Source organism: Bos javanicus, chromosome 6, assembly GCF_032452875.1.
Source record: "Bos javanicus breed banteng chromosome 6, ARS-OSU_banteng_1.0, whole genome shotgun sequence".
Taxonomy (NCBI): domain Eukaryota; kingdom Metazoa; phylum Chordata; class Mammalia; order Artiodactyla; family Bovidae; genus Bos; species Bos javanicus.
Genome location: NC_083873.1, coordinates 66950971 through 66977898, shown reverse-complemented (window position 1 = coordinate 66977898; position 26928 = coordinate 66950971). Strand labels below are relative to the sequence as shown.

At 39.7% G+C, this 26928-nt stretch overlaps 1 protein-coding gene across 1 annotated transcript in view; it reads left to right on the top strand.

Moving 5' to 3' along the window:
• The window catches only part of CNGA1 (cyclic nucleotide gated channel subunit alpha 1), a 37989-nt gene extending 12795 nt beyond the window's left edge, over positions 1–25194 (top strand). Inside the window, exons 2-9 of the mRNA XM_061420092.1 lie at positions 9373–9493; positions 10959–11078; positions 12016–12078; positions 19434–19475; positions 19563–19673; positions 20877–20984; positions 21765–21871; positions 23381–25194. Coding sequence (XP_061276076.1) covers positions 9387–9493; positions 10959–11078; positions 12016–12078; positions 19434–19475; positions 19563–19673; positions 20877–20984; positions 21765–21871; positions 23381–24795 — 2073 coding nt within the window. The 5' untranslated portion in view covers positions 9373–9386 and the 3' untranslated portion in view covers positions 24796–25194. The remainder of the gene's footprint in view (positions 1–9372; positions 9494–10958; positions 11079–12015; positions 12079–19433; positions 19476–19562; positions 19674–20876; positions 20985–21764; positions 21872–23380) is intronic.
• The last annotated feature ends 1734 nt before the right edge of the window (positions 25195–26928 follow it).

Sequence of the window (26928 nt, the reverse complement as noted above, 5' to 3'; positions counted from 1 at the left end):
AAGGATATATATGAATGAAACACAAAACAAAAGCAAGCCCTTCTCTTAAAGAGTTCAGTCTAGTGAAATTATAGAATATCCTGTCTGGTATTTTTCCTAAGTGGATTTAGAATTTCTACACAGTAAGGGTTTAGGGCGGAGAAGGCAATGGCACCCTACTCCAGTACTCTTGCCTGGAAAATCCCATGGACGGAGGAGCCTGGTAGGCTGTAGTCCATGGGGTCGCTAAGAGTCGGACACGACTGAGTGACTTAACTTTCACTTTTCACTTTCATGCATTGGAGAAGGAAATGGCAACCCACTCCAGTGTTCTTGCCTGGAGAATCCCAGGGATGGCGGAACCTGGTGGGCTGCTGTCTATGGGGTTGATGCTATCTGATAAGAGGTGGCAGCTAGGAACTTAGTTTAAAGTTATATTTATTTACCAAATCAACTGTTTTTTGTTTTTGTTTTTGTTTTGTTTTTTGAAGTATATTTTTTGGTGGTAGCTTGGCTCCTAAAGGACGTCTTTGGAAGTTAGAACTCCCAAGGCTGCCATTTTGCTGAAGTCAGTGTTTTAAGACATGTGTTTTGAGTCTATCTCACTGCCTTGTAAATAACTGACTGAATCCAAAAGGTACACTTCCCTGGAGAAGACAACACTGATAGGCATAAAGCAGGGACAGACAGGTGTCACTTGGGGCCATTGGTGACTAAGTTCCCATATCATGCCTTTCCTGAGCTGTGCCAGAAAGAGCTTGAGCTTTACAGCTTGTGTGTGCATACCGGCACTGCAATAAAAGTCACGTGAACAAAACTTTAACCTCTCTGAGCTTCATATCCTCCCCTGTGAAATGGAGAAGATAAAGCTGTGCCTCAGATTCTTATGTGGATTAAATAAGCTAAACTGGTGTAACGCCTGACCTGTAGCAGGTGTTTAATAAATCCTTCTCACCTTTGTCTTTTTGTCTCTGTGGTCCCCAAGTACACATAGAGGCTGGGAGAGGTAGACTGATGCAGAGAATGGACAACATATAGTTCTTTCTCACTTGCCTGTTCTTGTCCTGCCTACCTTTGTCACACCCGATGGCAAGGAGTCATGAGTATTTCACAGAGACGTTCTCCCCAATGCAGTCAGAAATGCTTCATTTCATATCTAAAAAAATGATTAGAATTTGGTCAGATTCTGATGATGCACAGGCTAGATGCTCCTAATCCTCTTAGAAAGAGGCTGACATTTTCTTACCTTTCAACTGCCTATTCTAAATCCTTCACGACACCCTTTTCTTTTTCTACTCTTTTCCCATTGGAACATATCTTGAGCATCTTCTGACCCCCTGTTGCTGCTCCAGTTTCATCAAATAATTTGGCACTTACCGTTCAGATGTCCCTCTCCTGTTGTGTCTCCCTGTCATTCCAGGCAACTTCCACACCTATGAAATATGCATTCGAGACATCTGAGTTCCTAGCTTCACAAGGTCTTTCCTTCCCTTTTCTTCCACCTTTCCACTGTGGTCACCTGAAACTTTAACTCATAGCTGCTTCACCTCCACAGTTGTAAATTTCAGTGCAACTTCTTATTTCCTGACCACAGGCCCCTCTGCTTCCTGCTCTTACTCTCTAAACCTGTTGTTCAGCCTTACTGAGACATTTGTCCCTTTAACCTTTAATTTCCTAACAAATCCTCCGTTCCTATCATCCCTCTCCCTCCTTCAGCTGAAGCTCTGTGATGTTTTATCTCTCACAGTCTCCTTATCTCAGTTGCTGACACCAGTCTCAGATCATTGCAGATAACTTTTGGGCTCTTTTCTTCCTGAACGACTAGGTGTGGTGAGACATCATAGCACCCTGCGCACTGGTGCTGGGACCCAGTGTTAACTGTAATCCTTCCATAGATTTCTACCCCAGTTTCTTCCTGTCGCCTCACCCAGTTGGAAAGCTGACCATGGCCCCATTAGCATCCTCCAGTGACTCCTCATCCTTGTTAACACAGCATTCAGTGCAGGTAATGAATTAACCCCTGCCTCCCTCTTCCCTTTTTTTCTTGTCATTTACTCACACAACTGTATTCTGCATGATTTGATCTGCTGTGCCTCCCTGAAGGCATTCTGCTGTCTCACATGCTTGCTTTTCTGTACTTGCTGCTCTTACCTATGATCTTGTTCCATGTTGTAATAGGCTTGGTGGGTGCCTGCTCTTTGTACAAGGATTAGCCTTGTCTTTTTAGGAAGTTTTATCTCAGGCTCCCTGCAGAGGATTTAGTACATCCTCTCTCGGCTCCCACTGCACCCCTGGCCTGACTACTCCCTGAATCTCCTTTCACCATGTACTAGTTTCCTAGGACCGCTATAATCAACTTACCTAAACACAGTGGCTTAAAAATACAGAGATCATTGTCTCAGTTCTAGAAGCCAGAAGTGCCACATCAACGTATTAGTTGGGCCATGCTCCCTCTGAAGACACAAGGGAAGAGTCTGTTCCATACCTCTCTTCTAGCTTCTGTTACTACAGCTATTCCTTGGCTCGTGGATTGCTGTTGTTCAGTCGCTCAGTGGTGTCTGACTCTTTGTGACCCCATGGGACCCAAAGAAGGTCCCTTTCTTCTCCTTCTTCTCATTTTCTGTCTTATTGTAAGAGCTAGGACCTCCAGTACAATTTGGATACCACTAGAGTATCTTTGCCTTGTTCTTGGCTTTAGGAGGAATATCTTCAGTGTTTTTATCATTAGGTATGATGTCAGTAATAGGGTTTTTGTATTTTTTTTTTAAATCATGTTTATCAGCATGCCCCTGTCCTTTACCATCTCCTGGAGTTTGCTCAAACTCAGGTCCATTGAATCAGTAACACCATCCAAACATGTGGATATATCTTCCCATGGTATTTTTTTTGTGTATCTCCACAGTCTTCCTTCTGTCAGTATCTCTGTGCTCAAATTTCCCCATTTCCAGCTATCAGTTTTTTTCTCATGGTATAACACTATTAAAATGGCCGCTAACTTTGAAACAAAGAGAAAATAACCTTAGAAATTGAAAGAGTCTTCTTGCCTGGAGAATCCCAGGGACGACGGAGCCTGGTGGACTGCCGTATGGGGTCGCACAGAGTTGGACACAACTGAAGCGACTTAGCAGCAGCAGCAGCAGTTTATTTTATGAGTCTGAAACATTTTGTTCAGTGTGGTGCTCTTATCTTTTTTATCATTATTAGTTGTGAGCTCTTCAGGGTTGTAGTCATATCTGGGCTTCTTTCTCAAAGCAGCTGACAGAGAAGTTTGTACATAGTATTTATGTTTTGAATTGAACATTTACATTCATTTCCTGGAATGTATGTTTCATTTTCCTGTTATTCATTGCTAATATACAGAAATAAAATTAATTTTGTTATATTGACTTTTTGTCCTGTGACCTCGCTAAGTTCACTTATTTGTTTTAATATTTTTCTATAGATTCTTTAGTGTTGTTTACAGATACTACAATTTCATGTCTGAAAATAAGGATATCTATCATCTATCATTTCTGAAAATATAGTTTCATTTTTATCTAATATAAAACCTTTCCAATATAGAACCTTGCTTTTTGTCCCCCTTTCTTCTCCTTCTTCTTCTCTTTTTCTGTCTTACTGTAAGAGCTAGGACCTCCAGTACAATTTGGATACCATTAGAATATCTTTGCCTTATTCTTGGCTTTAGGGAGAATATCTTCAGTGTTTTCATCATTAGGTATGATGCCAGTTATAGGGTTTTTTGTACTTTTTTTTAAATCAGGTTGAAGAAATGTCCTTTTATTCCTGGTTTGCTAAAAGTTTTTATTGTGAATAGTTATTAAATTTTGTCAAATGATTTTTCTGTATCTGTTGAAATGATCAGATTGTTTTCTTACTTTTTTCTGTTAATATAGAGAGTTTCATTGTTTTTCAAATTTAAATTTATATTTTTCATTTAAGTTATGAAGTTGACTTTTTCTTATATTAGTTGTTTGTGAGTTTTGCCTTGAGAATTGATCCTAAATGTTTCAGATTTGCAGATCTGAACTGTCAGGGAGGTAATAACATCAGCCTTGAAGTCTTTCTTGACCATTATTTTATCTCTCCCACCGCTGTATTCAGAAATTCAAATATTATTGGGTTAGTGTAGGGTAAATCGGAGAAGGCAATGGCACCCCACTCCAGTACTCTTACCTGGAAAATCCCATGGATGGAGGAGCCTGGTGGGCTGCAGTCCATGGGGTCGCTAAGAGTCGGACACGACTAAGCGACTTCACTTTCACTTTTCCCTTTCATGCACTGGAGAAGGAAATGGCAACCCACTCCAGTGTTCTTGACTGGAGAATCCCAGGGACAGGGGAGCCTGGTAGGCTGCCATCTATGGGGTTGCACAGAGTCGGACACGACTGAAGCGACTTAGCAGCAGCAGCAGCAGTAGGGTAAATAACATAGAGTAATGTTTCTTTAAATGTAATTTAGGAATGGCTTGAAATAGAATTACTTAAGGTGCTTGATAGAATTGTAGATTCCTGTGCCCCATGACATTCATACTCTGAGAGCAGGACCGGGGAATCTGTATTTTACACAAAGTTTACAGGTATCATTCATCCTAAATTTAGAGAACCACTGCTTCATAGTTAATTATGTTCATGTGTGTGAGTACACAGCATATCTTTCTGATATTTGATATAAAAAAGATACTATTCTGATTTTGCAGATGTAAAACCAAAGCTGAATAAGGTTAAAAATCTCACTTGAGTTCATTCAACTAATAAATGGTAGAAGTAGATTTTGAACCCAAGTCAGACTGCTTCCTGGTCATTCACAATTTATATTCCAAGTTAATTTTGCCTGAATTGTTCATCAGGTTTCTCAATCATTTACTTTGCTTTATCTAAGTGAAGTTTTCGTTTTAGTTTTTTATTTTAATTGAAGGATAATTGTTCTACAATGTTGTGTTGGTTTCTTCATGAAGTTTTTTATTGCCTTGCTTAAGTGAGAAAATTTTGTTATTCATTTAAAAATGAAAGTGGAAACTTTGTAAAAACAGTTGTTTCATTTTGATGCAAAGATTCATGTTTGAAAACCAACAAAGGAATGAATTCTCTAAAAGAATTTTTTGTTTTTTTGTTCAGATGTCTTACTAATTATCCTATGATACCAAAAAAGTTGAAAAGCATATGGAAAAAATCAACTGTTGCTAACATTAAAAACCCTTTCTCAAACTACAAATTTTGCCTTTAATATGTAAAAATCTTTAATGTAAAATTTCAAAATTAAATATTAGCAGCTAAAATTCAATACATATGAAAAGAATAACTTACCATAGTCAAGGAGATTTTATTCCATAACTATTAAAATAATTTATTAATATAGTTCAGTATTATTAATAGGGAAAATTGACAGGAAAAATATGATTTTTTTCAATAAAAGCAAGGGAGCCTTAATAAAAATCAACATTCATTCCAATTTCTAATTATTAAAAATTAATAAAATATGAATAAATGGAGATTTTGCTATCGTGTATCAAACATTTCTCTTAAGCTAACAGTCAGTAATATGCTTAAGAGTGAACCTATAAAACATTCTCATAAAGCCAGGAACCATACTAGGTGTCTCTTAAAATAGTTTTAATATCAGAATATCAAGACTGTTACTTGTATGTTCTGGAATTTTTAGTCAAGGTAACTAGACATAAAAAAGCTAAATACCTCATGAAAAAGACAAAGAATAATTTGTGTAAGTTCTATGATTTCATTACTGAAAGCAGAAATTGTTTAGCATAAAAACTATTAGAAATATTTTTAATTATTTAACTTTAACTATAAAGGTCAGTTAGGTTGGCTGGTTTAAAATAAATAAGTAAATAAATATTTTTAATGATACAGCAAAAGCAATGGGAAAAAGGGAAAAGCAAGGGGAAAATGTCTTGACTATCTTGATAGAGACAAAAATGCAAAATATCTAGAAATTAATAAAAATATAGAATCTGTACTTAGAAACTTTTTCAAAAACATAAAGAAAAATAATTTTATAAATTTTTCTATAATTTTAATGCAAACTCCACCAAAATCTTTATGGTTGAGAAAACAAATTTTGAACAATGGCATTTCAAGCTAGTAGGGAAAAGATGGACTATTGATTATTGATTTAGTGCTAGACTATTGACTAGCCATTTAGAAAATGTTAAGTTAAATCCCTACCTCACACCTTACACCAAAATAAATTTGATAGGTTAAAATTTAAATGTGAAAAAGGAAACTATAGAAACAGTGGAGAAAATGTGTTGATAAATAATTATAAGGTCTAGAGTGGAATTTTGTGTATTTTATTTTTCTATTTATATATTTTTATTTTTGCCTAGAGTGAAGATGTATTAAAAAGTGATTGTGTGGTATAAAATAGGTTTTTTCCTATATACAACACTTAGGCCAACAAGAAATTATGGGAGAAGGGAAGTGATTCTTTGTTCTTCAGGTGCAAGCAAAGTCCTGGTTTGGTTCATTCTGACATATTGGATAATATTATTTGTCCTTATTTAATCTTTTTTACTCACACATAGTTTTTCCTATGTTGAGATGAATGAAATAATCATATATTCTCCTTTTGTTAATCCTAAGGTACAGGATCTCTCAGAAAGAGTGGAAATTGACGACAATAGGAAGCCAGCATGCTATAAATATAACCAGAATATCCATGTTAATATTGAAAAGGAGTCGATGAGATAGTTCTCAGTGGCTGTTTCTTTAAAAATTGCTTCATATTTAAATAAATATGCACACTTTTATTAACAAGCATCACAAAAATCCTATTTACTATTTTTTGACTACTGATCCCTAGTTATTTTCATTAGTTGTATGAATAGTAGGGTGAAATAAAGAACATTATTTATTACCATCCTCACTAGAAGATGTAACATTTTAAAGAATGAAGGGTATTTTATACAGTTTCTCACATGAAATGGTGTCTTTTTTTTAATTTTTGCTTTTCTATTTTATTCATAACAAAGGCAAGTTTCCCAATAAAACCCAGAGATCAGTGGTAGAAAAATAACAAAGGAAAAATTCCCAATCTATATAATAAAAACCTGGGAGTGCAGGGAAGTGGGGGGTGGTGTTGTGGGAGGAGAGGGATGGCAGGATGACCAGCCACGGAGCATAGATGGAGGTTTGGGATCTGTTGAAGTTGTCTTGCATCCCAGTCATCCTCTCACGTTGGCCTTCTTTGGGTCTTCATCAGCAGGACCACAGCAAGTGGTATTCAGTACAAGAACTGATGTACTTAGAGCCCATGAATAGATACTGTGTTTTTATTTTGTTGACTGGAAGAAACATAGAGCTTAAAAGCTGAGAATTGTATTTTATTTGGGGACATTACTGAGAGCTATAGTCTGAGAGGCAACCTTGCAGATGGCTATGAGGGACTGATCCAAAGAGGTAGGGAGGGAACGAGGATATATATACGAGTTTTTGCTGGAAAAAAAAAAAAGGAAAGAAAATCTTGTTGTCGACCATCAGAAGATTACTGCTAATCACAAAAATTTGGAAGGAATGATGCTAAAGCTGAAACTCCAGTACTTTGGCCACCTTATGCGAAGAGTTGGCTCATTGGAAAAGACTCTGATGCTGGGAGGGATTGGGGGCAGGAGGAGAAGGGGACGACAGAGGATGAGACGGCTGGATGGCATCACTGACTCGATGGACATGAGTCTGAGTGAACTCTGGGAGTTGGTGATGGACAGGGAGGCCTGGCGTGCTGCGATTCATGGGGTCGCAAAGAGTCGGACACGACTGAGCGACTGAACTGAACTGAATCACAAAAATCAGACTTCCTAAGTTAATGATTTTAGTGCTTTTCTATGTATGGGAAGTGTCAAGAGTCTGGGCTTACTGAAATTATTCCTTTGCTATGCATCTTAATTACCTAAGGCCAGTGGCCTGTTTCACTCCACTCCAGTCCTCTTGCCTGGAAAATCCCATGGATGGAGGAGCCTGGAAGGCTGCAGTCCATGAGGTTGCTGAGGGTCAGATATGACTGAGTGACTTCACTTTCACTTTCATGCATTGGAGAAGGAAATGGCAACCCACTCCAGTGTTCCTGCCTGGAGAATCCCAGGGACAGGGGAGCCTGGTGGGCTGCCGTCTATGGGGTCGCACAGAGTCGGACACGACTGAAATGACTTAGAAGCAGCAGCAGCACTTTATTAGTGGGGAGTCTTGGTCTGGGGGAGGAGCTGGTATGGATACCTACTGCCCATCTAGGCTCATTTTTCTGGGTATCAGATGTTGACTCTATGCAACTTTAAAGGAAACATCCTTAGGGATGAAATCCTGACAGGGTAGCTCTGTGAATACCAAGCAGCAAGGGTAAGGGGAGGATCCTGGACACAGCTGGGCCCTTGGGACAGCAGAGCTTCAACATGGGACTTCATGTCCATGGGCACACAGGCACACTGTCCGGGCCCAGCAGGAACTTGTTTCCAGCCATGTCACTGCAGCACCCTGGAGACCCAGTAAGGAACTTGGATCAGTCATGATTGCAGGGGTGTCATCATGGAGCTAGTGGTTAAAGAACTCACCTACCAATGTATGAGACATAAAAGGAGCTGGTTTGATCCTTGAGTTGGAAAGATTCCCTGGAGGAGGCCATGGCAACCCTCTCCAGTATTCTTGCCTAGAGAATCCCATGGACAGAAGAGCCTGGCAGGCTACAGTCCATAAGGTCAAAAAGAGTCGGTCGTGACTGAAGCAGCTGAGCATGCATGCACCTCTGGGTGCTGGCAGAACATCAGGAAAGAAGGCAAAAGCTGATTTGCCTGCTGGCCATTCACTTTGTATAAAGCTGGGCTCCAGCCACCACAAGGTTGGGTTGCTTTGTTCTTGGTGTTTTGCTGATGCCTTAACTGGTTGTATGGAAGCTGAGTGGTATGTATACCAGAATAACACAGTAAACTTGCTAAAATGTGGATCAGTCTCATCTTTATTCACTCCAAAGTTTGAATCCCACTTGAGACTCACTGTTTTTTTCTGAATGCCTGTAGAAATTCACATCTGATTACATCCATTTTGGTATTTTATTTTACAGCTTCTTATTCATACTTCATTGTTGGGTGTGTATGTGAAGTCCCTATAGTTTTGTTCTACACTTACATTGTCTAAATATTTTAAAGTTAGGGCAAATCCAAATTTTAAAAAGTTCTACACTTCTGGTACATTCTTGAATTTTAAAAAAATACACAAAAACCTATCTAGTGGTAATTTAAGTATTAGACCATTACTATATTAAAAATAATTTCTACCTATAACTAGAAATAAGATTGTTAATACAGCCTCAGAAGAATGATAGAGTGAAACTTCGGATTATATCTGTAAGTATATAAAAAGTCTTCCTGCTAACAAAACTTTTTCCTCCCAGATATTAAACTAACCATGAAGAAAGTGATTATCAATACATGGCGCTCTTTTGTAAATATTCCCAATGTGGTTGGACCAGATGTTGAAAAGGAAATAACAAGGATGGAAAATGGAGCATGCAGGTAAATGCACACTTTCTTCTATGTATTTTTAATACCAGCCACCATTCTTAAATTTGAACGGGCTTAACTGCAGTTTAAGTTTTAATTTCAAACCTTGAACTTCATAATTTATTTAATTTAGTGAATTTGCTTCTACTTTGTGACAGCTTCCGTTCAGTTCAGTCACTCAGTTGTGTCCGACTCTTCGCGACCCCATGAATCGCAGCACGCCAGGCCTCCCTGTCTATTACCAAGTCCCGAAGTTCACTCAGACTCACGTCCATTGAGTCAGTGATGCCATCCAGCCATCTCATCCTCTGTCATCCCCTTCTCCTCCTGCCCCCAATCCCTCCCAGCATCAGAGTCTTTTCCAGTGAGTCAACTCTTTGCACGAGGTGGCCAAAGTACTGGAGTTTCAGCTTTAGCGTCACTTGTCTAACAAATGAACATAGATATTATTGTGGGCATTCTTTAGAAGCACCTTTGCCAAATATTTCCTTTGTCACTGGCAGGACCTTTCCTCATGAAACATTTCACATCTAAAGGGACAACAGTGCCATGGAGAAATGTGGGGAAAAAGAATAGTGTGAAATGCTAATGTGTTTTAAGAGTATGATTTAAAGTGGTCACCCTATAAATGAAGCAAACATGTATAAATAAGTTGAATTTATTTTTGGTGAATTGAAATGTTATTACAAGTTAATTAAAAAACCTGTATTATTTGACCTGAAGTATAGGTATCAAGGGCTACCCTGGTGGCTCAGAGTGTAAAGAATCCGCCTGCAATGTGGGAGACCTGGGTTCGATCCTGGGTTGGGAAGATCCCCTGGAGGAGGGCATGGCAATCCGTTCCAGTGTTCTTGCCTGGAGAATTCTCATGGACAGAGGTGCCTGGCACACTACAGTCCATGGGGTCCCAAAGATTTGGACACAACTGAGCGACTAAACACATAGATATAAAGGGGGCTTCCCTGGTAGCTTAGCTGGTAAAGAATCCACCTGCAATTCAGGAGACCCTGGTAGGTTCCTGGGTCGGAAGATCCCCTGGAGAAGGGATAGGCTGCCCACTCCAGTATCTTGCCTGGAAAATCCCCATGGACAGAGGAGCCTGGTGGGCTACAGTCCATGGCATAGCAAAGAGTCAGACACAACTGAGCGACTGAGCATACATGCACACATAGATATCATACTTTCTGACAAATACTAACATTATCGTCATCAATTCATCAAACAATACAAATATGAGCATCCTAGAGAGTAATTTCTTAATTACACGCATTGTGCTGGATTGTGCATATACTCTAATTCTGTTCTTCTTGAGAGTAAATTGCTACTTCTGCACAGTTCGCATTTCAGTCTTATTACACATTGTTGTCTGTGTTTGTTTGAGAGAGAAGGAGAAGAGATCCCCCAGTGAGAAATGTTGTTCCCCTATAATGGTTCAAAACGTTGATCTAATTCATCTTTGCCGCCTTTTGGACCGTAGCTCCTTTTCTGATGATGATGACGACAGTGCCTCTATGTTTGAAGAATCAGAGAGTGAGAACCCCCACGCAAGGGATTCCTTTAGAAGTAATACACACGGAAGTGGACAACCATCACAGAGGTGAGCAATGTGATCGGTCCCTCCACACTTGTTTTTAAACTATTATTTAGATGAAAGAAAGGCACTATTCTTCCACTTGGTGGGCTTGGTAACCTTGATAAGCTTGGCAAACCTTCCTGCTGCCCAGCTACTCTGAAGTACATTCTGTTCCTTACTTTTTTCTTCTCTTGGGAAACTGCCATTGCTTGATGATGATTCATGTTTACGGGGCTCCAAGTCATAAACACACTTTCCAATCAGTTTCCCTGAGACCTGTGTCTATCCCTTAGGAAATCTCATGCCTGAGTCCTCTCTGATTTCCTCCTCTTCTCTGATGCTTCTTCCAAGCAATTGTATGTGAGAGGGATTAGCTGTCATTCTCTAAAATGCTCTGTCCCCTTCAACCCTACTTTCAGGGAAGGCAAGCACTAGGGTGAGTATCGAGAAGAGAAAAGCTAACAAATCCACCTCAAACTGTTGACTTTGAGAGTGTAAAAGAAGTGTAGTATTGGTGTGGATGAGGGGTTCCCATTCTATCACGATTATTCATGTTTTCTTTGGCTTTATCCCTCTCTTTTCCCCCTCTCCTCTTTCTTTCCCCACTGACCACCTTCACCTTTCCTATTGTTTTCATTTCTTTTGTCTTCCATGACAGTCTAAGACTTAGATTTCTTGCTGAGAGTTGGTAGCATCCAACTTGGCTTACTCAGGTTGTAAGAATGCTAATGTGATCCATTGTAAGCACTGATGAATAGACATTTACCGATCGCTTTGATTCACGGCACTAACATTCAGCAACTCACACTTCATGGAAGCTCTCTATTTTCAAAAATTGCCTAGGCACTGGTTAGTAATGGGTAGAAACTGGAAAGCATTTGTTCTTTAAGACTGTTTGCTTGCCATGGACATTGTATCTATGGTAACTACTAAGACTTTACTGTACTTTTTCATTTCCCAGGGAGCAATACCTGCCTGGAGCCATTGCACTTTTTAATGTTAACAACAGCAGCAATAAGGAGCAGTAAGTATATCGGCAATAGAAAGCCAAACTTTTGTTTTTAAAGAAAACCAGAAAAAGGCATAAATACGTCTGAATGTGTTAGACTCCAAATATTTAATTGGCAAACTCTATCTAATGCAATTCCAATCCCAAAGAAAGGCAATGCCAAAGAATGCTCAAACTACTGCACAATTGCACTCATCTCACACGCTAGTAAAGTAATGCTCAAAATTCTCCAAGCCAGGCTTCAGCAATATGTGAACCGTGAACTTCCTGATGTTCAAGCTGGTTTTAGAAAAGGCAGAGGAACCAGAGATCAAATTGCCAACATCCGCTGGATCGTGGAAAAAGCAAGAGAGTTCCAGAAAAACATCTATTTCTGCTTTATTGACTATGCCAAAGCCTTTGACTGTGTGGATCACAATAAACTGTGGAAAATTTTGAAAGAGATGGGAATACCAGACCACCTGATCTGCCTCTTGAGAAATTTGTATGCAGGTCAGGAAGCAACAGTTAGAACTGGACATGGAACAACAGACTGGTTCCAAATAGGAAAAGGAGTTCGTCAAGGTTGTATATTGTCACCCTGTTTATTTAACTTATATGCAGAGTACATCATGAGAAATGCTGGACTGGAAGAAACACAAACTGGAATCAAGATTGCCGGGAGAAATATCAATAACCTCAGATATGCAGATGACACCACCCTTATGGCAGAAAGTGAAGAGGAACTAAAAAGCCTCTTGATGAAAGTGCAAGTGGAGAGTGAAAAAGTTGGCTTAAAGCTCAACATTCAGAAAATGAAGATCGTGGCATCCGGTCCCATCATTTCATGGGAAATAGATGGGGAAACAGTGGAAACAGTGTCAGACCTTATTTTTCTGGGCTCCAAAATTACTACAGATGGTGACTGCAGCCATGAAATTAAAAGACGCTTCCTCCTTGGAAGGAAAGTTATGACCAACCTAGATAGCATATTCAAAAGCAGAGACATTACTTTGCCAACAAAGGTCCATCTAGTCAAGGCTATGGTTTTTCCTGTGGTCATGTATGGATGTGAGAGTTGGACTGTGAAGGAGGCTGAGCGCTGAAGAATTGATGCTTTTGAACTGTGGTGTTGGAGAAGACTCTTGAGAGTCCCTTGGACTGCAAGGAGATCCAACCAGTCCATTCTGAAGGAGGTCAGCCCTGGAATTTCTTTGGAAGGAATGACGCTAAAGCTGAATCTCCAGTACTTTGGCCACCTCATGTGAAGCGTTGACTCATTGGAAAAGACTCTGATGCTGGGAGGGATTGGGGGCAGGAGGAGAAGGGGACGACAGAGGATGAGATGGCTGGATGGCATCACTGACTTGATGGACGTGAGTCTGGGTGAACTCTGGGAGTTGGTGATGGACAGGGAGGCCTGGCGTGCTGCGATTCATGGGGTGGCAAAGAGTCGGACACGACTGATCGACTGATCTGATCTGATCTGATCTGATCTAATGCAATTGCAAAGATATTCTTTTGTTTTGTCATTTGGTTATTTCCTTCTGAAAAATTGACCTAGCCATGTTAAAAGTAGTATGTGTTTATTTGAATACATGTAGGAAACCCTTGTCTAGAGCATATGTGCAATTGCACTTCCATGTGGTTAGGGTTAGGGTGGCTGACCAAATAAATGAAACGTTATTAATCATTTTCATTCTGAGTCAATATGTCTTAGGTCAAGTTTCCCAGGAGACAGTCTCTGGGATGGAGGCTTGTATGTGGAGGTTTACTGGAAGTGCTTTCAGAAATGACACCTAGAAGGGAGTTAAGGCAGTAGGACTGGGTAGAGAGAGAAGCACAGCATCCATAATATACATTGATTCAGGTCAGAATTATTTGATACCCTTTCCATGGTGTAATTAACTTGACACCAAGTGACCGCTTTCTTCAAGTAATGGTGCTGTTTTAGAGTCATAGCATTAGTCTTTGTAACTGGAAGGTTAGACAGCATTAGCAGCAGTTAAATCACCTGGGTGAATGGGACCTCTGTGCTGGGCCCATACATCATCTCCATCTCTATCACCATGGTTGCTCCATTCATGTCCATGTGTGTTAGCATCATTAAAGATGCAAGTGACAGAGGGTAGCTTTATCAGCAGGCAGGTTTTTTTCTCCTTGCTTGTTTTTATTTTCCTTTTCCATGGCACCTGATATTTGATGGGCATTAACATGGGATACAGAGATTTTAAAACTTTGTGCCCATGCTCCTGAGGTCCATCTAGTCTGCCTGTTCTCCAGAATTATTTTTGCTGATCTTTCAGTATCTTTTCGTCAGGTCTCTGACCAACCAGCCAATGCATTGTGACTGTCCATGAATCCTTGTACATTCTTAATTTGAGCCATTTCTTTTTTCCCACAAAGTGGATGACTATGCAGTGTTTGACACTGTCCCATTGGTAAGATTAACCTCACTGTCTTTTAAGGCCACCTCTCTGTAGTGCTTTTCTGTAGACAACAGCTCATTTTGGCTTAATCCAAAGTGTCAAACTGACTCATCATAGATTATGCTCTATCAGCTGCTCATACAAAGCCAATATATGGCCATGATAGGGCAGGAGGAGTAGCTTTGAGACAGCAGTGGTAGATGATATGGGGAGAAGGTGCTGAGCCACCTGCTCAATCCCAAATATACCACTTTATCATATGATAGACTGCAATACAACTTTAGGACTTATTAGTTCTGACAAGATCCAGCTCATGGTCAGCGGTCATTGTCTATCCTATGGTTAGATAATCCTCCTTAAGGTCCCAGTTAACTTGATGTCATTGATACAGATATCGTGGACCAATGTGATAATCTGAGGAATGTCCAGATGGCCCAGGTCCCTCGAGATTATGTCATGATAGTAGGTGGGAGAGTTAACATAGCCCTGGAAAATACTGCAGATGACATACTGTTGTCCATCCCTTGCGGATATGGACTGTTTATGACCTTCTTCCCTGAGAGTGATTAAATATAGCGCATTCTCCCCGAATATAACACTGACCCAGAATCTTAGGGATCTGGTATAGATTGGGTGAGTGCATTGTTTTTCACATTCACCAGAGTGGCTGCAATGGGAGCTACTATTTGGTTGATTTTGCAGTAGTCTGCTGCTGTCCAGTAGGATCCATCTGGTTGTAGTAGGGGTCAGACATTGAATTAAATGACGATGTGATGGGGAAATACCACCCCTGCATGCATTAGGTCTTTAAGGATTGATTTCCTTTCCTGTCCAGGATGCAATATTGTTTGTTTGTTTTTTGCCAGAAGGTAGGAAACAGCTTTATGGCTTCCACTTGGTCCTCCTCACTACGTTAGCTCATATTCCACAAGCCAAGAAACTTGTGGAGATGTTGTTGTTGTTGTTCAGTTGCTCAGTCATGTCTGACTCTTTGTGACCCCATAGACTGCAGCACGCCAGGCTTTCCTGCCATTCACCATCTCCCAGAGTTTGCCCAAACTCATGTCCATTGAGTCAATGATGCCATCCAACCATCTCATCCTCTACTGGAGAAAGTATAAACACATGACACCTACTATGACAAGTATATTCAATAATAATTTCCCCAGTCTTTCCCATAAAGAGAATCAATGGATTTCAAAGGAGGAGAAGGGGACCACAGAGGATAAAATGGTTGGATGGCATCACTGACTTGATGGACATGAGTTTGAGCAAGTTCTGGGAGTTGGTGATGGACAGGGAAGTCTGGCATGCTGCAGTCCATGGGATTGCAAAGAGCTGGACTTGACTGAGTGATTGAACTGAACTGAACTGGAGAAATGACCACAAGCTGGCATCTTCAGACCCAATGGAGGCCCCACAAATTACTACCAAACCACCATGTGTCCCCCATTTTAATGGAAGGGGGCATGATAATGCTTTAGTTCCTGGGTCTCAATAACAAAACTTGGGTCCTCTGCCAAGTGGTCTTTAATGTATCTAGGCATTCTTTTTATCCCCCAGGGTGCGTGTCTGCATGCTAAGTCACTTCAGTCGTGTCCGACTCTGCAACACTGTAGCCCACCAGGCTCCTCTGTCTATGGTGATTCTCCAGGCAAGAATACTGGAGTAGGTTACCATGCTTTCCACCAGGGGATCTTCCTGACCCAGGGATCCAACCTGTGTCTCCTATGACTCCTGCAGTGCAGGTGGATTCTTGACTGCTGAGCCATCGGGGAAGCCCCACTAGGGTACAGTTACCTAAGTAAATGACCATTGATTGTCTTTAAGCGAAAGACTGGGGAAATCATTACTGAATATACTTGTCATTGCTGTTGTAGTCCTTCTTCATGGGAGCTTGGCTTTTCCTCCATTCAGGGGTTTCATTTTTGAAAGCTTACTCAGGTTTAGAAACTGTTCAAGGGGTTGTGACTTTTTATTGGTGTAACTTGCCCTCAACCTGCTGATCATCCATTCCTGGTTTTTTTTTGTTGTTGTTGTAAATGTTAAACAGTACCCTAACAAGTCAATGGGATGCCCACCTATCTAGGAACGCAGTAGACTATTAACCCCTTCTATAGCTTTCTGTGGGTTAAGGCCCTGGCTACTGTGTGCTGCCGCTGCTGCTGCTAAGTCTCTTCAGTCGTGTCCGACTCTGTGCCACCCCATAGACGGCAGCCCACCAGGCTCCCCCGTCCCTGGGATTCTCCAGGCAAGAACACTGGAGTGGGTTGCCATTTCCTTCTCCAATGCATGAAAGGGAAAAGTGAAAGTGAAGTCACTCGGTCGTGTCCGACTCTTCTCGACCCCATAGACTGCAGCCCACCAGGGACCTCTGTCTATGGGATTTTCCAGGCAAGAGTACCAGAGTGGGGTGCCGTTGCCTTCTCCGGCTACTATGTGTACTTAACTGCTAATTACAACAATCAGGCCCACTTCTTTTCTGATGGGTAAGCACTGCCGCTGATCTCCATGATTCTAGATCCTGCCATCCCTGAGAGCAATAGGGACCTGGTTCTATACCCAGGTCAGTGTCTCTCACTGCTCCCTGAAGTAAACAGAGGACAATACCACTGAGCTGCTCAGTGATGCTGGTGCCCCTCTCACCAGCACAGTCCCTATCATTTTTGTATCCTCTCAGCCCTCTTAGGGAACACAATCAGTTGGTGGGCTAGTTTGCTTACTTAGTGTATTCATTTTAGCATGCCGCTTCTTTGAATCTTTCTGATACCTTCTTCCACCATCTGCCATGACATTTTGTAATTTTTATGTCACTTGGTGTGAGCCATCACCTTTTCTAAACTTTTTTTTAAATTTTATTTTTAAACTTTACAATATTGTATTGGTTTTGCCAAATATTGAAATGAATCTGCCACAGGTATACATGTGTTCCCCATCCTGAACCCTCCTCCCTCCTCCCTCCCCATACCATCCCTCTGGGCCGTCCCAGTGCACCAGCCCCAAGCATCCGGTATCGTGCATCGAACCTGGACTGGCGACTCGTTCCATATATGATATTATACATATTTCAATGCCATTCTCCCAAATCATCCCACCCTCTCCCTCTCCCACAGAGTCCAAAAGACTGTTCTATACATCAGTGTCTCTTTTGCTGTCTCGTATACAGGGTTATTGTTACCATCTTTCTAAATTTCATATATATGCCTTAGTATACTGTATTGGTGTTTTTCTTTCTGGCTTACTTCACTCTTTATAATAGGCTCCAGTTTCATCCACCTCATTAGAACTGATTCAAATGTATTCTTTTTAATGGCTGAGTAATACTCCATTGTGTATATGTACCACAGCTTTCTTTATCCATTCATCTGATGATGGACATCTAGGTTGCTTCCATGTCCTGGCTATTATAAACAGTGCTGCGATGAACACTGGGGTACACATGTCTCTTTCAATTCTGGTTTCCTCAGTGTGTATGCCCAGTAGTGGGATTGCTGGATCATAAGGCAGTTCTATTTCCAGTTTTTTAAGGAATCTCCACACTGTTCTCCATAGTGGCTATACTAGTTTGCATTCCCACCAACAATGTAAGAGGGTTCCCTTTTCTCCACACCCTCTCCAGCATTTATTGCTTGTAGACTTTTGGATCGCAGCCATTCTGACTGGTGTGAAATGGTACCTCATAGTGGTTTTGATTTGCATTTCTCTGATAATGAGTGATGTTGAGCATCTTTTCATGTGTTTGTTAGCCATCTGTATGTCTTCTTTGGAGAAATGTCTATTTAGTTCTTTGGCCCATTTTTTGATTTGGTCATTTATTTTTCTGGAATTGAGCTGTAGGAGTTGCTTGTATATTTTTGACCTTTTCTAAACTTTTAAATGCCATCCAAGAAGGTGCCAGCACCATCTCCCAGGGTCTGTGTGAGGATGTGAAATCCTGTATCATAGGAATGTACTCCTATAGCTGTAAATTCCTCCTTATCTGACTTTATATTCTGTTCCTGTTAGGTGCCAAGCCCCGGCTCCTTGTCAGTTTTATCTCCTGTTTCTCCTTGGTAGCAGTTTTCTACTTCTGCTGGGCCATTCCTACCCAGATGAAGTTCATTTGTATATTTGCACCTGAAAGTTTCCCTCCCTTTAGGATTCTTCCTCTTCTTCTCAGCCTCTACAACTCTTACCTATACCTGGATGCCTAGTTTATTCCTACTTCTCTTTAACAGCATTCTCTGACTATCCCAGTAGTAATGAGATGCTTGTTCATTCAACTCTGAATATTATATTTTCCCAAGACATCTGAGCCAACAGTGACAGCCTACTATTACTTTTGCTCTTTCTGACTCCAGAATCCATTCTTCTGCTGACAGAGAAAGCCAACTGCAGAAAGAGGCCTCTAATCACATACTCTCCACTCAAGAAGAAACAGTACATAGAAGATGATCTCAAATCCAGTGAATGATTCTAAGAACTGGAATTCTAATTCTGTTACCACAGAACTTTTTGACTGCTCATAAAACATTGCTTCAGCCAGGATTACCCCTCTAGAGAAATGTCATGACATTTTCTGGAAATTCTCAAAGTTCTTATTCAAGCATAAATCTAAGTGACATCAAGAAGCTGAAAGTTTAAGTAATCATTTTTTGGATATGTATTGAGACTTTGAAAGTGCACTCTTACATCTGTTATTTTGTAAATTTCCCTCCCTGGGTTTATGCCTTTATCCACCTCCATTTTCTCCAAATTTCTACATGCACTAATTCCTGGGAATTTTTATTTGCTTCTTATCTGGGTATGTGTCTATTTTTGGTTGAACACTCCATTAAGAGATCAGATTTCTGGTCTCTGAACATGGGGGTGTGTCCTTGAACACAAAGCTCAGAATTCTTGCCCAATGAAGAGAAAAGTGAATAAGAATGGAAGTCGGAATGTGATTTGTTTATGTGACGCAGATGCTGTTTTTCCCTATAGAGAACCAAAGGAAAAGAAGAAAAAGAAAAAAGAAAAGAAGAGGTAAGTGAGACTTTGCCTTGAATGACCCCAAATTTTTCTGCCCATAATATTTTTGTATTTTACCAACTATATTGCTCACTTTTTCAGCAAGCCAGATGATAAAAATGAAAATAAAAAGGACCCAGAAAAGAAAAAGAAGAAAGAAAAGGACAAAGACAAGAAAAAGAAAGAGGAGAAAGGCAAAGATAAGAAAGAGGAGTAAGTATTTTTAATGGCATTGAGATTAGAAGTAAATTTGTGATAGGTTTTGAATGCAGAGATAATTTCCCAGAAATTCACAGGAAAGAGGCCCTGTGTAAAGGCTAAATAAATTGTTGTCAAATGTGAATTAATTTTTTTTCCAATTTCCTTAAAATTAGCAATGGTAGTCTTAATCTCAATTTTCTCATCAAGAACTTTCAGTGTCATAGTTAATTTCCTTCCTCAAGCACTGATGAAGATAAACTTATTATTGGGACATATTTAGGATCCAAAGAAAATTGCATTTCTAGGCTCTTACCATCATTTTTTTATTTGAAGTAAAAATTTAATAATTTCATTAATGTTTTTGAGTCATCTATACTATATGGCAAATAATCTAAAGTAAAGTAGTCTCATTACAAAAGCCATGCTTGAGTTAAAATTTCATAAGAATAAGACTGAGTGATGTTTTCTGAGCTATCTTTTTACTTTATAATTAAAGAAAAACTTGTTCGTTTAACTTACTCAAATAAAACTCTTTATCAGACAATGGTTTAATTATTTGTGCCTGTTAGCACTTTGTTGATGTTGTATATAGGGAAAAATCCTTAAAAATAATAGACTTGATACCAGAAAGTTTTTAAAAATGTCATTTGATGGTATAGTTTCTTCCTTTCTTCTTTCTCTTGTCCTCTACTTCTTCTCAATTCTTCATTCACACTTAAGGACGAGTACTTTTTATTAGATTGTGTTATATTCTTCTCTCCATACAGATGAGAAAGAAGCCATGAGTTCCCCCTCACAATGTGGTCCCTGATTGTTATATTACCTGGTAAGGGGAGTGGCAAAACCATCATTCTCCCACCACCCGTAACCCTCCAAAGGGATCTGTGGAATATCCAGAGTCTGGCATGATCTATGCCGTTGTTCTTTCTCAGTAGCTGGAGTGATAGAAGTGTCCGCAGCATCGCAGTTAAATAAGGGCTTGGATAAAGTCTAAAGTATGGTTTAATGTGAGACTAATAATTTAACTATCCACCCCTCACTAACCGGTTTCTTATGATTAATGCACTATGTCAAACTAGTCTTCCCACTGTGGAGTGAGCTTCTCCAGCTTGTTTTTATATCATTAATTGTGGGTGATGGGTGTAACCATATTTGATATGTGAAATAAAAATCTTGTTTCTTGGTAACCTTCCCTTTATTTCTAATTGCTGGTAGAGAGAAGAAGGAAGTCGTGGTTATTGATCCCTCAGGAAATACGTATTACAACTGGCTGTTCTGCATCACCTTACCTGTTATGTATAACTGGACCATGATTATTGCAAGGTGTCTATATATTTTTATGGATCTCAACCCACTTTTAGTTTCCAATTTCACTGACTTAACAGTTTGGCTTAGAAGTCTTTAGGACACACCTTTCTCCACCACCAGTTTTCTAGATGTTACATCATTCTCTGTGTTTTCCTAAGATCAAGAGTTATTTGGTTTCCAATATCCCTGGAAATCCAGAACTGGGATGGGGGATATGGGCATACTTTTAAACTTTTTAATTGCTCAATCATTTAATTAGAGTTTGGGGAGAAACTTTTTATTTTCTTTGGCCTGCAAGAAAAAGAAAATTGCCAAGACTGGAAAAAGATCAAAGATCTAGGTTTTATAGAGCAAGATGGGTTTCCCAAGTAGTATCTATGGTTCCTTGTCTTTTAGACAGTGAACATCTCAGTCACCTAGGGCAAAGTGTGATTTCCTGAGGCACTTTGGGTGTAAACAGTCAGTATGAACCTGGTTATCAATGTGTATCACCAAAAATTATCAGTATTTTGACATTAGCTTGAGCCATTTATTTTCATTTGATATTTTCACAAAGCTGACTGGTATAATGGAAAGAATGTTGAAATTCAGAAATGTGAAAAAACTAAATCTAACCCTCAGATTTGGGAATAAATTTGGGAAAACCATGGTTGAGTAAATGGATTCTAAGGACCCCTCCTCACCTTAGTGTATTATATTTCTCATCATGATAAAGATTATACAAAGAGGAATTTTATTTAAATTTATTTAAATTGGTCCCCTTTCATTTTATTTATACAAGTTTTTCTTTTACAGAGCATGTTTTGATGAACTTCAGTCTGATTACCTAGAATACTGGCTTGCTTTTGATTACTTATCAGATGTAGTCTATCTTCTTGATATGTTTGTACGAACAAGGACAGGTAAATATGTTTAGTTTTGGATATTTTGCAATTTTGTGCTTTTGTCTCTGTTTAATTTGAAATTTATTAATTCAAGTATTCTTAAAGAAAACAAAGAGTTTTTTGAGAAGAAAAGGCACCACTGAAAGCAAGAGTACCATATACTCAACCACAGGCTGGTGTGTGTTAGTCGCTCAGTTGTGTCTGACTCTTTGCGACCCCGTGGACTGTAGCCTGCCGAGTTCCTCTGTCCATGGACTCCTCCAGGCAAGAATATTGGAGTGGGTTCTCATTGCCTTCTCCAGGGGATCTTTTTGACTCAAGGATTGAACCTGAGTCTTCCACATTGCAGAAGGTTCTTTACCATCTGAGCCACCAGGGAAGCCCAACCCACAGGCTTAGGCTACTCCAACTGATTCAGAAGGACATTACTAGCAACCTTCTGGATATGGATTGATGGCTTTCCTCCATTAGCCTGTTCACTGGGTTCATACCAGGCAAGAGGAACAGAGAGAACAGAAATATTCTGCAGCTCTGTGAGGAAAGGGTAATTGCTACTTAACAGAGGTACCTTGAAGAGACATGGGGGAAAAGGTCATTGTACTTAGCAGAGCTGTCCTAGAAATATTATAAGAAACAGGACATACATCTTTAATTCAACTTTATGGTTCATAGGGAGGCATTATTGACCAATAATCTGGGCAGGATCTGATAGCTTCTTACTGAAGTATTCTTGTTAAATAGGTATAAGCTTATTGTTTCTATACTACTGTCTACATGCAAAGGTAACCTATGTATGCAGAGAATGGCTTTTAAGAATCATTATGTAAAATAGCAACATTCTCTAGTATCAGTGCATTGAAACAATATTTCAGTTCTGTTCTATGCACAGCTCTGGTAACCAAAATAGGAAGAGAAATAAAAATTTTCCCTAGTGAAATATATCAGAGCATTGAAATTCTGGGTTTAATACACAGGGCCCATGGTAGCAGCTTAAGTGAAAGGAAGATCCCAGATGTCTAATTTAGCCTGGGGAAGGTCAAGAAAGAGATATGAAAATGAAGCCTCTAAGGAGATATGCTTCACATTGAAAGGGTAAGGCAAGACTATGCAGGACAGTCAAACAGCAAGGAGGTACCCAAGCTTCAAGGGTGAGGCTGGGATTCTGACAAAAGAGTGGCATGAGGAATTAAACACAGTGCTAGAGCATGCAGAAAACTTTGTATGAACACTGTTTATAAAAAGAATAGCTTAACCTGGACAAGACACTGAGCCTAGAGAAATTTGCATAAATACCTCATATATATACATTGCATATAATCTCTCACTTTTGTACTTATAAAGCTAGATTTTTTATTTCTGCCAAAGAACATTTTCCACAGCCGTATGTTGATCTCATTACATTGCTGAAAGTGTATTTATTGAAATGAGCTCTTGTTTTGAACTCAACAAAGTTGGTTGAAAGTTACTTTAGAAAAATTCACAACGGCATAAAAAGGAAAAACATTTTTTTTTTTTTTTCTATTTTAGGTTACCTAGAACAAGGACTACTGGTGAAGGAAGAGCGTAAACTCATAGACAAGTATAAATCAACCTTTCAATTTAAACTTGATGTTCTATCAGTGATCCCAACTGATCTGCTGTATATTAAGTTTGGCTGGAATTATCCAGAAATTAGATTAAACAGATTGTTAAGGATCTCTCGAATGTTTGAGTTCTTCCAGAGAACAGAAACACGGACAAACTACCCAAACATCTTCAGGATCTCTAACCTTGTCATGTACATCATCATCATCATCCACTGGAATGCGTGTGTGTACTTCTCTATTTCCAAAGCTATTGGGTTTGGAAATGACACATGGGTCTATCCTGATGTTAATGATCCTGATTTTGGCCGTTTGGCTAGAAAATATGTGTACAGTCTTTACTGGTCTACACTGACTTTGACCACTATTGGCGAAACACCACCTCCTGTGAGGGATTCTGAGTATTTCTTTGTGGTGGCTGATTTCCTCATTGGAGTGTTAATTTTTGCCACCATTGTCGGTAACATAGGTTCTATGATTTCCAACATGAATGCGGCCAGGGCAGAATTTCAAGCAAGAATTGATGCAATCAAGCAATACATGCATTTTCGAAATGTAAGCAAAGATATGGAGAAGCGAGTTATTAAATGGTTTGACTATCTGTGGACCAACAAAAAAACAGTGGATGAGAGAGAAGTCTTGAAGTATCTACCTGATAAACTAAGAGCAGAGATCGCCATCAATGTTCATTTAGACACATTAAAAAAGGTGCGCATTTTTGCAGACTGTGAAGCTGGTCTGTTGGTGGAGTTGGTCTTAAAATTACAACCCCAAGTCTACAGTCCTGGAGATTATATTTGCAAGAAAGGGGACATTGGCCGAGAGATGTACATCATCAAGGAAGGCAAACTCGCCGTGGTGGCTGATGATGGGATCACTCAGTTTGTAGTATTGAGTGATGGCAGCTACTTTGGTGAAATCAGTATCCTTAATATTAAAGGTAGCAAAGCTGGCAATCGAAGAACAGCCAATATTAAAAGCATTGGCTACTCAGATCTATTCTGTCTCTCAAAAGATGACCTCATGGAAGCTCTAACTGAGTACCCAGATGCCAAAGGTATGCTAGAAGAGAAAGGGAAGCAAATCTTGATGAAAGATGGTCTATTGGACATAAACATTGCAAATGCTGGAAGTGATCCTAAAGATCTTGAAGAGAAGGTCACCCGAATGGAGAGCTCAGTAGACCTCCTGCAAACAAGGTTTGCTCGGATCCTGGCTGAGTATGAGTCAATGCAGCAGAAACTGAAGCAGAGGCTAACCAAGGTTGAGAAATTCCTGAAACCACTTATTGACACAGAATTTTCAGCTATCGAAGGATCTGGAACTGAAAGTGGGCCCACAGACTCTACACAGGACTGAAAAGCTGGTTTTTCATAAGGACATTCCTCAGGATCCTTTTGGTGATGTGATGAAGGTACCTGTAAGCCAGGAGACAAGGATGACTCAGCTGGGAATTTTTCCATAGGGAAAATGTGCTTTGGTACAGGGCACAAAGCCATACATTTGCTTGTGAGGTACTGTAGCTAAAGAATCATCACACTTAGAATTTTTCACAATGGATAACCTGCAAAGAACCAATTAACTTGTCAGCATCTCTTATCTTCTAATTTTTTCACATATGGTCCTTTTATGTAACACTCTTTATAAAAGTAAACAAGCATCTCTCACTTTCAGACAATTTATATTGCTCAGGGGCAACTGAAAATTATCATGTATCTCATGTTCAGGATACTATTTAAAAAGAATTAGAATGCAATAAAGTGAGATAAATCCTAAAGCTATAGCGAATATTATTTATTTGATAATTTGGTCAAGAGTTTAGGACATTTTAGAGCTTCCAGGTCATTTTAAAGACCTTAATCATTTATGCTAGAGCTTGGGAAGAATGGTTGAAAGAAACTTCTTACTGATATAAGCATGACAAATCATATTTATATACGTGTGAATGTATATATGTGCATGTGTGTATATATATGTACATATGCACACACACATACATACACACATGGTGTGTGCATGCTCAGTCATGTCTGACTCTTTGCAGCTGCATGGGCTGAAGTTTGCCAGACTCCTGTATCTGTGGGATTCTCTAGGCAAGAATACTGGAGTGTGTTGCCATTTCCTTTTCTGTACACACACACACACACATGTGACTATGCTGTGCTTAGTTGTGTCTGGCTCTTTGTGACCCCGTGTTCTATAGCCCACCAGGATCCTCTGTCCATGGAATTTTGCAGGCAAGAATACTGGAATGGGTTGCCATTTCCTCCTCCAGGGAAACTTCTGGATCCAGGGATTGAACCGGAATCTCCTGCATTGCAAATGGATGCTTTACTACTTGAGCCATCGAGTAAGCCTTGTTGTTGTTTTTGTTGCTCAGTCTTGTCTGACTCTTTTGCAACCCCATGGGCTATAGCCCACTAGGCCCTGTGTCCATGGGATTTCCTAGGCAAGAATCCTGGAATGGGTTGCCATTTCCTTCTCCAGGGAATCTTCCCGACTTAGGGCTCAAACCCACGTCTCCTGCATTGCAAGCAGGATTTTTACCACTGAACCACCTGGGAAATTGAAAATCATGAAATTGAAAATCATAAAATATTATAAGAATCTTTAATTATATAAATTTTAAAATTTATGATTATTAAAGCTTGATAGAAGTTGGCTACTATCTCCTTTTCTCTGACTGACCAGCAATAAGAAAAAGAGATAAAGCTAATATTTTGCTGGGTGATGAACAAAGGAAATTGTTAGAAAATGAGAGCTGGAAGTACTATAGTCCAGCATGGGCATCATGGGAGCTTCTTAGCAATTCAGAATCTCAGGCCCTACTCCAGACCTGCTGTATCAGAATCCAAATTTTAGCAAACCCCTAGGTAATTCATACATTAAAGCGTGAGAAGACAGCCAGGAAGGAGTTAATAGGAGGATGGGTCTAGAAAAGAAATGGGAATTATATGACAAGTGTGTGCTCACAGAAGACACTGACAATCAGTTATATAACTCTACTGCTAAACTCAGATGTGGCTCAGTAAATTCTTACCACAGATCACTTGGATTGACTTCAGATTTCTATCCATGCCTATAATAATATGACTTAACATGACTTAATATGACATAATATGACTTAATATGACAATAATATGACTTGTTAATTTGACATTTCAGATATCTCTATGGACTTCAATCAGTGTATGCCCATGGTAGAAGTTATCCTACTCTACCAATTGGATATTTGTTGAACTAAATGTTGTTTTTGCCTTGAAGCTTTTGAAGCCTTCCCTTCAACATCCTACCTATATCTTTAATATCAACAGGCAAATACTTCACTGCAGAGGAAGTGGTTAGTCCTGGAGTGGGTGAATCATAAGTAATAAAAAAGTACGGCTTCTTCTTGAGACAAGTGCTCCTTTTCCTCTCTTTTCTTTCTTATTATTCCTTTTCCTTCATCTGTGTTTTATTCTTTTCTTTATGTTCCTTCTTGTCTGTTATAAA